Below are 14,252 nucleotides of genomic sequence, written 5' to 3'. Positions count from 1 at the left end.
GCCCACTGTGATTTTTACAGACGTTTTTGAACATTAAAATTATATATACCTATTGATTATTTTACAATATCGCTTATAAATGCATCATGAGCTTAGTTCAACTGTCTAACCCCATCATAACTACAAAATATGTATTTGTTTAACTCCATTTAAATTAGTCCCATCATGTATTGTAGTAAGAGAACGTTCCCCTTTCCTCTCCCCCTTTAGGGAACCCTACTCCAGAAGAGGAGGACGCCAGACGTATCTCAGAGATGGGGAAGCCCATTCTAGGGGAGCACAGCAGGCTAGAGGTCATCATAGAGGAGTCCTACGAGTTTAAGGTGTGTGTGTGTGTGCGTGCGTGTGCGTTTGTGCGCGTGTCTGTGTCTGTGTCATATACAGTGTGTGCGTGCGAGTCTGTATGTGTGTTGTGTTATGTTTGATTAACCCCTCTCACTGTGGCACCCTCTCACCCAACAGATCCGACAGGGAATGACTCCAAATGGGATACTAGACCCGGTATTGTAGCCACTAGCATGCAGTGTGCTCTGGGATTTATTAGACAGGACTGAGGTGTCTCAACTGAGAGCCTCTAAAACTGGAGGATCTCTACTTCCATCTACATGTTCTCATCTTTCAGAATAGAACAGAGCTGTTGCTCAACCTAGTTTTGCCCCCTCCCAGCCATTACACATTTGGTCTATTCAACCACCAGAACACCTGATTCAAATTCTTAAGGGCTTGGTAATTAGATTACTAATTGAATCAGGTGAGCTAGTTCTAAAAATGTATTTTAAGCTAATGTGGAATCGCTGGGGTAATCTCTTGTGGGGGGATGTCCGAGGACCAGGTCGGGAAACACTGGAATAGATACAGTATATTCTGATGTTGATAGAATGTATATCAAAGCCAAGAAACCTTTTCACACAAACTGTCCTGTAAGTGACAAGACAGGAAATGTATGTAATGTAATTGAAAAATAGGGGTAGGGTTGTATAGAATCGAAGGACTGTGAATATAATAAGAAACCTTAGGTGCTGGCTTGAGCCCGGTAGCAACCACTACAGAATGTCCGGTCAGAACAAGGATGAGGCGGATGTCCAGGTTAAAGGGAGTTTAATGGAAGATGTCCACACTCACACACACATCTGACCACTCATGGTTCAGATAACTGAGAATCATGTCCAGTGATAACTATGTGGTCCTGAAAGGAAAGAGGAGAAAGAAAAAATATCACATATGGCATCATGTAGCAACAAAAAAAAGTGTTAAACAAATCAAAATATATTTTAGATTCTTCAAAGTAGCCACCCTTTGCCTCGATGACAGCTTTGCACACTCTTGGCATTCCCTCAACCAGCTTCACCTGGAATGCTTTTCCAACAGTCTTGAAGGATTTCCCACATATGCGGAGCACTTGTTGGCTGTTTTCTATCACTCTGCGGTCCAACTCATCCCAAACCATTTCAATTGGGTTGACGTCGGGTGATTGTGGAGGTCAGATCATCTGATGCATTACTCCATCACTCTATTTATTGGTCAAATAGCTCTTACACAGCCTGGAGGTGTGTTGGGTCATTGTCCTGTTGAAAATCAAATCATAGTCCCTCTATGCGCCAACCAGATGGGATGGCGTATCGCTGCAGAATGCTGTGGTAGCCATGCTGGTTAAGTGTGCTTTGAATTCTCAGTAAATTACTGGCAGTGTCATCAGAAAACCCCCACACCATCACACCTCCTCCTCCATGCTTCACGGTGGGAACCACACATGCAGAGATCATCAGTTCACCTACTCTGCGTCTCACAAATACACAGCAGATGGATCCAAAAATCTCAAATTTGGACTCATCAGACCAAAGGACAGATTTCCACCGGTCTAATATCCATTGCTCGTGTTTCTTGGTCCAAGCAAGTCTCTTCTTATTGATGTCCTTTAGTAGTGGTTTCCTTGCAGCAATTCAACCATGAAGGCCTGATTCACCCAGTCTCCTCTGAACAGTTGGTGTTGAGATGTGTCTGTTACTTGAACTCTGTGAAGCATTTATTTGGGCTACAATCTGAGGTGCAGTTAACTCTAATGAACTTATCCTCTGTTGCAGAGGTAACTCTGGGTCTTCCTTTCCTGTGGCGGTCATGAGAGCCAGTTTCATCATAGCGCTTGATGGTTTTTGTGAGTGCACTTGAAGAAACTTTCAAAGTTTTTGAAATGTTCCGCATTGACTAACCTTCATGTCTTAAAGTAATGATGAACTGTCATTTCTCTTTGCTTATTTGAGCTGTTCTTGCCATAACATGAACTTGGTCTTTTACCAAATAGTGCTATCTTCTGTATACCACCCCTACCTTGCCACAACAAAACTGATTGGCTCAAACGCATTATGAAAGGAAATAAATTCCACAAATGAACTTTTAACAAGGTAAACCTGTTAATTGAAATGCATTCCAGGTGACTAACTCATGAAGCTGTTTGAGAGAATGCCAAGAGTATACAAAGCTGTCATCAAGGCAAATGGTGGCTACTTTGAAGAATCTCAAATATAAAATACAGTGGGGCAAAAAAGTATTTAGTCAGCCACCAATTGTGCAAGTTCTCCCACTTAAAAAAGATGAGAGAGGCCTGTAATTTTCATCATAGGTACACTTCAACTATGACAGACAAAATGAGAAAAAAAATCCAGAAAATCACATTGTAGGATTTTTAATGAATTTATTAGCAAATTATGGTGGAAAATAAGTATTTGGTCAATAACAAAAGTTTATCTCAATACTTTGTTATATACCCTTTGTTGGCAATGACAGAGGTCAAACGTTTTCTGTAAGTCTTCACAAGGTTTTCACACACTGTTGTTGGTATTTTGGCCCATTCCTCCATGCAGATCTCCTCTAGAGCAGTGATGTTTTGGGGCTGTTGCTGGGCAACACAGACTTTCAACTCCCTCCAAAGATTTTCTATGGGGTTGAGATCTGGAGACTGGCTAGGCCACTCCAGGACCTTGAAATTCTTCTTACGAAGCCACTCCTTCGTTGCCTGGGCGGTGTGTTTGGGATCATTGTCATGCTGAAAGACCCAGCCACGTTTCATCTTCAATGCCCTTGCTGATGGAAGGAGGTTTTCACTCAAAATCTCACGATACATGGCCCCATTCATTCTTTCCTTTACATGGATCAGTCGTCCTGGTCCCTTTGCAGAAAAACAGCCCCAAAGCATGATGTTTCCACCCCCATGCTTCACAGTAGGTATGGTGTTCTTTGGATGCAACTCAGCATTCTTTGTCCTCCAAACACGACGAGTTGAGTTTTTACCAAAAAGTTCTATTTTAGTTTCATCTGACCATATGACATTCTCCCAATCTTCTTCTGGATCATCCAAATGCTCTCTAGCAAACTTCAGACGGGCCTGGACATGTACTGGCTTAAGCAGGGGGACACGTCTGGCACTGCAGGATTTGAGTCCCTGGCGGCGTAGTGTGTTACTGATGGTAGGCTTTGTTACTTTGGTCTCAGATCTCTGCAGGTCATTCACTAGGTCCCCCCGTGTGGTTCTGGAATTTTTGCTCACCGTTCTTGTGATCATTTTTGACCCCACGGGGTGAGATCTTGCGTGGAGCCCCAGATCGAGCCCCAGTATGTCTTCCATTTCCTAATAATTGCTCCCACAGTTGATTTCTTCAAACCAAGCTGCTTACCTATTGCAGATTCAGTCTTCCCAGCCTGGTGCAGGTCTACAATTTTGTTTCTGGTGTCCTTTGACAGCTCTTTGGTCTTGGCCATAGTGGAGTTTGGAGTGTGACTGTTTGAGGTTGTGGACAGGTGTCTTTTATACTGATAACAAGTTCAAACAGGTGCCATTAATACAGGTAACGAGTGGAGGACAGAGGAGCCTCTTACAGAAGAAGTTACAGGTCTGTGAGAGCCAGAAATCTTGCTTGTTTGTAGGTGACCAAATACTTATTTTCCACCATAATTAGCAAATAAATTCATTAAAAATCCTACAATGTGATTTTCTGGATTTTTTTTTTCTCATTTTGTCTGTCATAGTTGAAGTGTACCTATGATGAAAATTACAGGCCTCTCTCATCTTTTTAAGTGGGAGAACTTGCACAATTGGTGGCTGACTAAATACTTTTTTGCCCCACTGTATATTTTGATTTGTTTAACACTTTTTTGGTTACTACATGATTCCATATGTGTTATTTAATAGTTTATGTCTTCACTATTATTCTACAATGTAGAAAATAGTACAAATAAAGAAAAACCTTTGAATGAGTAGGTGTGTCTAAACTTTTGACTGGTACTGTATATAGAATAGAAAATAGCTTAGCACAAGAAATTAGTAATGCTAATAAATGCTAATCACTAACAATTATGCTGAAATGCTCATGCATTCCAATACAAAGTGCTAATTGTAGTGCTAACGTGAGCGGGAGCTTGAGCTAGCTAACAACCTCAAAACACAGTAATTGTACACAATAAACCACAAAACTTAGCTCCACATAATATGACACAGATCTCAAGACACTTACTTAGATGCACCCACAATTAAACATCAGACATACAGAGATTCAGTCCACAGCAGGAAAAGTTCAGCAGGAGGTAAAACTGTGGATATGCTCAACAGGATGGGGATAGCACGTTTCTGACCACACAGAGTGCTGGGGTCATAAACTAACTGAAACTGAAGTCCTGGGAATCAAGGCCAGTGATAGACTGAAGGAGATGTGGTGATAATTATTTGGACTGACCTTGACCAATAAGACACTAACAAAAGTGGGGGTCCTCTGAATGGGAGACTAAGCTGCCGAAGGGATGGCTAGAATCAGCTGACTGAAGCTGGCCGTTTTAACAGTAATGATACTTCTCTTCTGCCCTCATGTCTATCCTGACTTCAGTTTGATAAGAACAGAAGTCATGAGACAGAATGTGTGTGACATTTTATGTGTTTGTGCTTCAGAGCATGCCGTGTCAGCTTTTGTTGTTGAATACTTGCCCACTCTCATTGCTAATCTTTTTTGTGTTTTGATAGAGCACCGTGGACAAACTCTTGAAGGACACCAATCTGGCTGTGGTGATTGGAACTCATTCCTGGAGAGAACAGTTCATTGAGGCGGTCACAGTCAGTTCAGGAGGTCAGACTTAACCTGAGTTATGTCATGTAAATAATTCACAAACATGTAATGATACATACAGTGCATTCGGAAAATATTCAGACCGCTTGACTTTTTCCACATTTTGTTACGTTACAGCCTTATTGTAAAATAGATTAAAAAACAACTTTTATTTATCAATCTACACACAATACCCCATAATGACAAAGAGAAAACAGAAACACCTTATTTACGTAAGTATTCAGACCCTTCGCTATGAGACTCGAAATTGAGCTCAGGTACATCTTGTTTCCATTGATCATCCTTGAGATGCTTCTACAACTTGATTGGAGTCCACCTGTGGTAAATTAAATTGATTGGACATTTTATTTATTTTAATTTTTATTTCACCTTTATTTAACCAGGTAGGCTAGTTGAGAACAAGTTCTCATTTGCAACTGCGACCTGGCCAAGATAAAGCATAGCAGTGTGAACAGACAACAACACAGAGTTACACATGGAGTAAACAATAAACAAGTCAATAACATAGTAGAAAAAAAAGAAGAAGAAAAAAAAGAGAATCTATATACAATGTGTGCAAAAAGCATGAGGAGGTAGGCAATAAATAGGCCATAGGAGCGAATAATTACAATTTAGCAGATTAACACTGGGGTGATAAATCATCAGATGATCATGTGCAAATAGAGATACTTGTGTGCAAAAGAGCAGAAAAGTAAATAAATAAAAACATTATGGGGATGAGGTAGGTAAATTGGGTGGGCTATATACCGATGGACTATGTACAGCTGCAGCGATCGGTTAGCTGCTCAGATAGCAGATGTTTAAAGTTGTTGAGGGAGATATAAGTCTCCAACTTCAGAGATTTTTGCAATTCGTTCCAGTCGCAGGCAGCAGAGAACTGGAAGGAAAGGCGGCCAAATGAGGTTTTGGCTTTAGGGATGATCAGTGAGATACACCTGCTGGAGCGCGTGCTACGGGTGGGTGTTGCCATCGTGACCAGTGAACTGAGATAAGGCGGCGCTTTACCTAGCATAGCCTTGTAGATGACCTGGAGCCAGTGGGTCTGACGACGAACATGCAGCGAGGGCCAGCCGACTAGAGCATACAGGTCGCAGTGGTGGGTGGTATAAGGTGCTTTAGTAACAAAACGGATGGCACTGTGATAAACTGCATCCAGTTTGCTGAGTAGAGTATTGGAAGCTATTTTGTAGATGACATCGCCGAAGTCGAGGATCGGTAGGATAGTCAGTTTTACTAGGGTAAGTTTGGCGGCGTGAGTGAAGGAGGCTTTGTTGCGAAATAGAAAGCCGACTCCTGATTTGATTTTGGATTGGAGATGTTTGATATGAGTCTGGAAGGAGAGTTTGCAGTATAGCCAGACACCTAGGTACTTATAGATGTCCACATATTCTAGGTCGGAACCATCCAGGGTGGTGATGCTAGTCGGGCGTGCGGGTGCAGGCAGCGACCGGTTGAAAAGCATGCATTTGGTTTTACTAGCGTTTAAGAGCAGTTGGAGGCCACGGAAGGAGTGTTGTATGGCATTGAAGCTCGTTTGGAGGTTAGATAGCACAGTGTCCAAGGAAGGGCCAGAAGTATACAGAATGGTGTTGTCTGCGTAGAGGTGGATCAGGGAATCGCCCGCAGCAAGAGCAACATCATTGATATATACAGAGAAAAGAGTCGGCCCGAGAATTGAACCCTGTGGTACCCCCATAGAGACTGCCAGAGGACCGGACAACATGCCCTCCGATTTGACACACTGAACTCTGTCTGCAAAGTAGTTGGTGAACCAGGCAAGGCAGTCATTAGAAAAACCGAGGCTACTGAGTCTGCCAATAAGAATATGGTGATTGACAGAGTCGAAAGCCTTGGCCAGGTCGATGAAGACGGCTGCACAGTACTGTCTTTTATCGATGGCGGTTATGATATCGTTTAGTACCTTGAGCGTGGCTGAGGTGCACCCGTGACCGGCTCGGAAACCAGATTGCACAGCGGAGAAGGTACAGTGGGATTCGAGATGGTCAGTGATCTGTTTGTTGACTTGGCTTTCGAAGACCTTAGATAGGCAGGGCAGGATGGATATAGGTCTGTAACAGTTTGGGTCCAGGGTGTCTCCCCCTTTGAAGAGGGGGATGACCGCGGCAGCTTTCCAATCCTTGGGGATCTCAGATGATACGAAGGAGAGGTTGAACAGGCTGGTAATAGGGGGTGTGACAATGGCGGCGGACAGTTTCAGAAATAGAGGGTCCAGATTGTCAAGCCCAGCTGATTTGTATGGGTCCAGGTTTTGCAGCTCTTTCAGAACATCTGCTATCTGGATTTGCGTAAAGGAGAAGCTGGGGAGGCTTGGGCGAGTAGCAGCGGGGGGGTCGGAGCTGTTGGCCAAGGTTGGAGTAGCCAGGAGGAAGGCATGGCCAGCCGTTGAGAAATGCTTGTTGAAGTCTTTGATTATCACTGATTTATCGGTGGTGACCGTGTTACCTAGCCTCAGTGCAGTGGGCAGCTGGGAGGAGGTGCTCTTGTTCTAAATGGACTTTACAGTGTCCCAGAACTTTTTGGAGTTAGAGCTACAGGATGCAAATTTCTGCTTGAAAAAGCTGGCCTTTGCTTTCCTGACTGACTGCGTGTATTGGTTCCTGACTTCCCTGAACAGTTGCATATCGCGGGGACTATTCGATGCTATTGCAGTTCGCCACAGGATGTTTTTGTGCTGGTCGAGGGCAGTCAGGTCTGGAGTGAACCAAGGGCTATATCTGTTCTTAGTTCTGCATTTTTTGAACGGAGCATGCTTGTCTAAGATTGTGAGGAAGTTACTTTTAAAGAATGACCAGGCATCCTCAACTGACGGGATGAGGTCAATATCCTTCCAGGATACCCGGGCCAGGTCGATTAGAAAGGCCTGCTTGCAGAAGTGTTTTAGGGAGCGTTTGACAGTGATGAGGGGTGGTCGTTTGACCGCGGACCCGTAGCGGATACAGGCAATGAGGCAGTGATCGCTGAGATCCTGATTGAAGACAGCAGAGGTGTATTTGGAGGGCAAGTTGGTCAGGCTATCTCTGCAGTAGATTGCAACTCCTCCCCCTTTGGCAGTTCTATCTTGACGGAAAGTGTTATAGTTGGGTATGGAAATCTCAGAATTTTTGGTGGCCTTCCTAAGCCAGGATTCAGACACGGCAAGGACATCAGGGTTGGCAGAGTGTGCTAAAGCAGTGAATAAAACAATCTTAGGGAGGAGGCTTCTGATGTTGACATGCATGAAACCAAGGCTTTTTCGATCACATTAGTCAACAAATGAGGGTGCCTGGGGACATGCAGGGCCTGGGTTTACCTCCACATCACCCGAGGAACAGAGGAGTAGTAGGATGAGGGTGCGGCTAAAGGCTATCAAAACTGGTCGCCTAGAGCGTTGGGGACAAGGAATAAAAGGAGCAGATTTATGGGCGTAGTAGAATATATTCAGGGCATAATGTGCAGACAGGGGTATGGTGGGGTGCGGGTACAGCGGAGGTAAGCCCAGGCACTGGGTGATGATAAGAGAGGTTGTATCTCTGGACATGCTGGTTATAATTGGTGAGGTCACCGCATGTGTGGGAGGTGGGACAAAGGAGGTATCAGAGGTATTAGGAGTGGAACTATGGGCTCCATTGTAAACTGAAACAATGATAACTAACCCGAACAACAGTATACAAGGCATATTGATATTTGAGAGAGACATATAGTAAGGCATAAAGTAATCGCAGGTCTTGATTGGGAGAGCTAGCTAAAACAACAGGTGAGACAACAGCAGCTAGTCAGCTAACACAACAACAGCAGGTAAAATGGCGATGACTAGGCAGAGAGGGTCGGATTAACTACACACAGAGCCTGAGTTTGCGGCTGGGGCCGACAGATAAACACAAATAAACAGAATGGAGTACCGTGATTAATGGACAGTCCAGCAGGCATCAGCTATGTAGCCAAGTGATCATAGTGTCCGGGGGGGAGCAGTGGATGGAACAGGGAAGCCGTCACCACGCTAGCACGCGACGTTTAAAGTTAGTAGCCCGGGGGTGGTCTGCTCAGACGGAGGCCGGTTGAGGGCACAGCGGATGGAGTATTCGTCGGCAGACCAGACGTGGTGGTGCGGCGGGGCGCCGTGTCGACAGAGAATCCAAGCCAGATGGCGAAAGAGGTATTGTAGAATTTTGTTTGCTAACTGGTGCAAGCTAGCTGTGAGCAAGCTAGCTGTGAGGATCAGAAGTAGTGGCTCAGGGATTACGGCAGGAATCCGGCATTGTTGTGGAGAGACAGTCCGATGCTGGTAGATTGGCGAGTAATATCCATGCTAAGAACAGGGCTGGTGTCTGTGCAGAAGGTAAAAGCCGCTAGCAGTGGCTAAAAATTACTAAATAGCTTGTAGCTGGTTAGCTACTGGAGGTTCTTGAAAGTGTTCCAAAGTTAAAAAATAATAGCGATTCCGTATCACATTGGGTGAGGCAGGTTACCGGAAGGTATAATCGAATTAAAAATCGAAAAGAGATAGATTATATATATTTTTTTTTATGTATACAAAAAATACGAAAAATACAAAAGTACAAGGGAGGACGAACAAAAACACGCCTACACTGCTACGCCATCTTGGATCGATCATAACAACGTGACATGATTTGGAAAAGCACATACCTGTCTATGTAAGGTCCCACAGTTGACATTGCATGTCAGAGCAAAAACCAAGCCATCAGGTCGAAGGAATTGTCCAGCCTCCATCATTCTTAAATGAAAGACGTGTAGAACCACCAAAACTTCCTAGAGCTGGCCGCCCGGCCAAACTGAGCAATCAGGGGAGAAGGAGGAGATGACCAAGAACCTGATGGTCACTCTGACAGAGCTCCAGAGTTCCTCTGTGGCGATGGGAGAACCTTCCAGAAGGACAACCTTCTCTGCAGCACTCCACCAACCAGGCCGTTATGGTAGAGTGGCCAGACAGAAGCGACTCCTCAGTAAAGGAACATGACAGTCCACTTGAAGTTTGCCAAAAGGCACCTAAAGGACTCTCAGACCATGAGAAACAAAATTCTCTGGTCTGATGAAAACAAGATTGAACTCTTGGGCCTGAATGCCAAGCGTCACATCTGGAGAAAACATGGCACCATCCCTACGGCGAAGCATGGTGGTGGCAGCATCATGCTGTGGGGATGTTTTTCAGCGGCAGGGACTGGGAGACTAGTCTAGAGACTAGAAATATGAATGGAGCAACGTACAGAGAGATCCTTGATGAAAACCTGCTACAATGCAGGAGTGGCTTCGGGACCGGTCTATGAATGTTCTTGAGTGGCCCAGCCAGAGCCCAGACTTAAACCCGATCGAACATCTCTGGAGAGACCTGAACATGTGCAGCGACGCTCCCCATCCAACCTGACCAAGCTTGAGAGGATCTGCAGAAAACAATGGGGAAAAACTCCCCAAATAAAGGTGTGCCAAGCTTGTAGCGTCATGTACCCAAGAAGACTCAAGGCTGTAATCGCTTCCAAAGGTGCTTCAACAAAGTACTGGGTAAAGGGTCTGAATACTTATGTAAATGTGATATTTCATTTTTTTATTGGTAATAAATGTACAAAAATGTCTAAAAACCTGTTTTTGCTTTGTCATTCTGGGGTATTGTGTGTATATTGATGAGGGATTTAAAAAATATATACAATAAGCCAGTAACGCAACAAAATGTGGAAAAATCAAGGGGTCTTAATACTTTCCGAATGCACTGTACATATGCATGTTCGTTTGTCTGTAGGGTTTGTATCATGGTTTGGTATTTTTTCCGGCAAATGTATGCTATCGATAAATACTAAATACTCATCGATAACACTGTTTGTCAATGTCCTCTACCTGCCTCATTTTGCCAGGTGACGAGGAAGAGGGAGTGGAGCGGCGAATTCCCAACTGCTTCGACTACTTCATGCACATTGTGACAGTTTTCTGGAAGATTCTGTTTGCCTGTGTGCCACCTACCGAGTACTGGAATGGCTGGGCCTGCTTTGTGGTGTCCATCATTGTCATTGGCTTACTAACCACCGTCATCGGGGACCTGGCCTCCCACTTCGGCTGCACCGTGGGCCTCAAAGACAGTGTCACTGCTGTGGTGTTTGTGGCTCTGGGCACCTCCATCCCTGGTGAGTGTGTGTGTGTGTGTGTGTGTGTGTGTGTGTGTGTGTGTGTGTGTGTGTGTGTGTGTGTGTGTGTGTGTGTGTGTGTGTGTGTGTGTGCCAGAAAGAGCTTGTCAACAAGGCAGGGGCGGGGAGAAAGATCTCCAGTTAATCAGATGAAAGGTGAGAAAATGACTACAGGGAAGTGTCAAAATATGGAGGGGAGAGACGTGATAGAGATGGTACACGTTCCCCCTCCGTGCACCATCTCTATCACACTGCCAGAGCCCCATTCACCTTGCACATGGTGTGTGTTGTCTGTTACATTAAGACAATACACTTCACATTGTTTCAAATCTCATAGACCCAGTCGAGCATATCAAGGAGCCAGGTATATTGATTCAGCAATCATTTACATGTGATTGAGTGTCTGCTTTAAGTTAGTTATCTTCAATCCAAGCTAGCTATTTACCCTAAATCTAACTCTTGAACCAACTATAACCCAAAACCATACCTCCTTACCTCTATTTAAACCTCTCCCAGCCTTAGGCATACTAGTCCTAACCTTATTCTAACCATGTTCTAAACTCTAACCCCAACCTCTTTCCATAGACACCTTTGCCAGTAAAGTCGCTGCCACCCAGGACCAGTATGCCGACGCGTCAGTGGGCAACGTGACGGGTAGCAATGCGGTCAACGTTTTCTTGGGCATCGGGGTGGCGTGGTCCATCGCTGCCATCTACTGGGAGACCAAAGGTCAAACTTTCCGCGTGGACCCTGGCTCACTGGCCTTCTCGGTCACGCTCTTCACCATCTTCGCCTTCATCAACATGGGGGTGCTGATGCTCCGCCGCCGGCCGTCTGTAGGGGGTGAGCTGGGGGGGCCCAAGGTCACCAAGGTGCTCACCACCCTATTCTTCTTTGGCCTCTGGTTCATCTACATCCTCTTTTCCAGCCTGGAGGCCTACTGCCATGTAAAGGGCTTCTGAGGGAGCACAGGGCTAGATAGGTAGATGGGTAGATTGAGAAACTCACACATGCACACAGACACACACACATGCGCATACATGCTGGCACGCACGCACACGCACACACACGCACATCATGATCATTGCCACTGCAACCACACACACACACACACATCATCATCATCATCATTGCCACTGCAACGACACATCTTCGACATCTAGCAGAAGATCCACTACCAGGAGTAATGATGCAAATGTCTATTTTCTGTACTCACTGCCCACTGCTCACAGAGAGAATGTCAGACTCTCTCTCTCTCTCACACACACACACACACACACACACACACACACACACACACACACACACACACACACACACACACACACACACACACACACACACACACACACACACACACACACACACACACACACACACACACACACACACACACACACACACACACACACACACAATTTTAGGGTGTAGAAGAAAATGTAGAAGGAAAAGCTGGTTATTAGTAGAGGAATGTGGTGGTGATGGACTATGTGATGATCAGAATCACAGGATGTTAATATGCCTGGTATAGAAAGTGGAGGGGACACCATGCAAAGACACTCTTTAAAAAAGGCTGCTCAGGTTAAGAGGAAAGACTAGGATGGAGTGTGAAGTCTGGATATTGACACCACTGGAGACCACATCAACATGATTCTGGTCTGAGTCTGTCTGGGCCTCAGCTCCTGAGGTCTGGGTATAGTTTTACAGTTTTGGACCAGGCCATGATCTTTGATAGTCTCTCAACTCACGTGGTCAAGATCTGTCACTGAATATCATCTCTTGTCAGAGTTATTTGGCCACGTAGCTCTGGTCCATCGTGCAACGATAACAACGAGTTACCTCTTCAGAGGCAACTTGTTGTTATCATCACGTGATGGACCAGAGCTAATGGCCAAGTAGTGCTGACACAACACTGAGGGGACACCTTGTTCTGCATGCCTTGCCGGCGGCAAAGTATCAGCACCCCAATGTTAATTCCCTAATGTGGGAGCCGGGTAGGAATGCAATGGCTAACACTTAGGTGGACCCATTGTGCAAAACTGTTTGAAATTATATAATTTCAATCAGTGTTGCCCACTGGGGAAGATGCCTTATTTAACTGTAAGGTCAAATAAGAGTCTTGGTTTGAGTTTAGGTCTTCATCTTGCTGCTTATGGCCTACCTACGTTAGTTGAACGAGGGCACTACGGTGGCTGATCCAGATAAACTTGATGAACAGAACAATGTAAACTACACATGGCAGATAAGCATCTCCCTTTCTCCCTTTTTGTCCTGTATGGCTCAATGGATACAGCTGCCTCCGACACCCACAACAACCGCTTCCCCAGCTTTTGTATTATACATTTCTCTTGGAAACAGTTGTATCTCTATTCCCTATTATGTCATCTTGTGGCAAGAGGTGAAATGCTAATAAAATGCGCCTATCTATCCCCTTTCATTTGGGCTCACCCCAGTCTTCATAGCAACAACAACCAAAGACTATGGGCTCAATGCTGTTTAGTAGCATGCTATTGCATGCTGTTTAAAAATGCTGAGAAGCTGCTATGACATTAAATACTGTAAATTATAGAGAAATAACTGAGTATCTGCCATTTAGAGTGACCATGTGACAGAGATAATTCATCCAACTCAAAATGAGTAGTCTTATCATCAATTTATTTATGAATTTTGTCATTAAATGTATGTATATTTTAATGTAAGAACTTACATTCACAAGAAATGACATTGTAATTTATTTCAAGTTGTAACAATTACATTTAAAATGTATCACAGTTCTCAGTCTCTGTTTGATCTATCTCATATTTTATTGTAATATTTTAATAATCTTTTTGTCTAAGATTTGAGAGGTGTCTCAGAAGTATCTGCTGGAGCCAATGTCTATGGCTGGAGCTAGCTCAATATTGGACTATAGGAGCGTAACGTTACTCCTTAGTCCTAGGACCATACATGTTCTGGTTAAAGGGCAAATTGGCTCTGGAAGCCAAAACAGCCAAATACTCCATCTAAATGTGAATCG

At 44.5% G+C, this 14,252-nt stretch overlaps 1 protein-coding gene across 3 annotated transcripts in view; it reads left to right on the top strand.

The window, feature by feature from the left end:
* The window catches only part of slc8a2a (solute carrier family 8 member 2a), a 64,684-nt gene extending 50,674 nt beyond the window's left edge, over positions 1-14,010 (top strand). For 2 of the 3 annotated variants that reach the window (XM_055941680.1, XM_055941678.1), the window contains 5 exons: positions 211-323; positions 463-501; positions 5,006-5,108; positions 10,970-11,236; positions 11,822-14,010. In XM_055941680.1, coding sequence (XP_055797655.1) covers positions 211-323; positions 463-501; positions 5,006-5,108; positions 10,970-11,236; positions 11,822-12,198 — 899 coding nt within the window. In that variant the 3' untranslated portion in view covers positions 12,199-14,010. The remainder of the gene's footprint in view (positions 1-210; positions 324-462; positions 502-5,005; positions 5,109-10,969; positions 11,237-11,821) is intronic. The other variant, XM_055941681.1, reaches the window with a different exon arrangement.
* Positions 14,011-14,252: the final 242 nt, after the last annotated feature.

This window comes from Salvelinus fontinalis, chromosome 13 (genome assembly GCF_029448725.1).
Source record: "Salvelinus fontinalis isolate EN_2023a chromosome 13, ASM2944872v1, whole genome shotgun sequence".
Taxonomy (NCBI): Eukaryota; Metazoa; Chordata; class Actinopteri; order Salmoniformes; family Salmonidae; genus Salvelinus; species Salvelinus fontinalis.
Note: the sequence above shows the minus strand (reverse complement) of the source record. Positions and strands in the feature narration are given on the sequence as shown.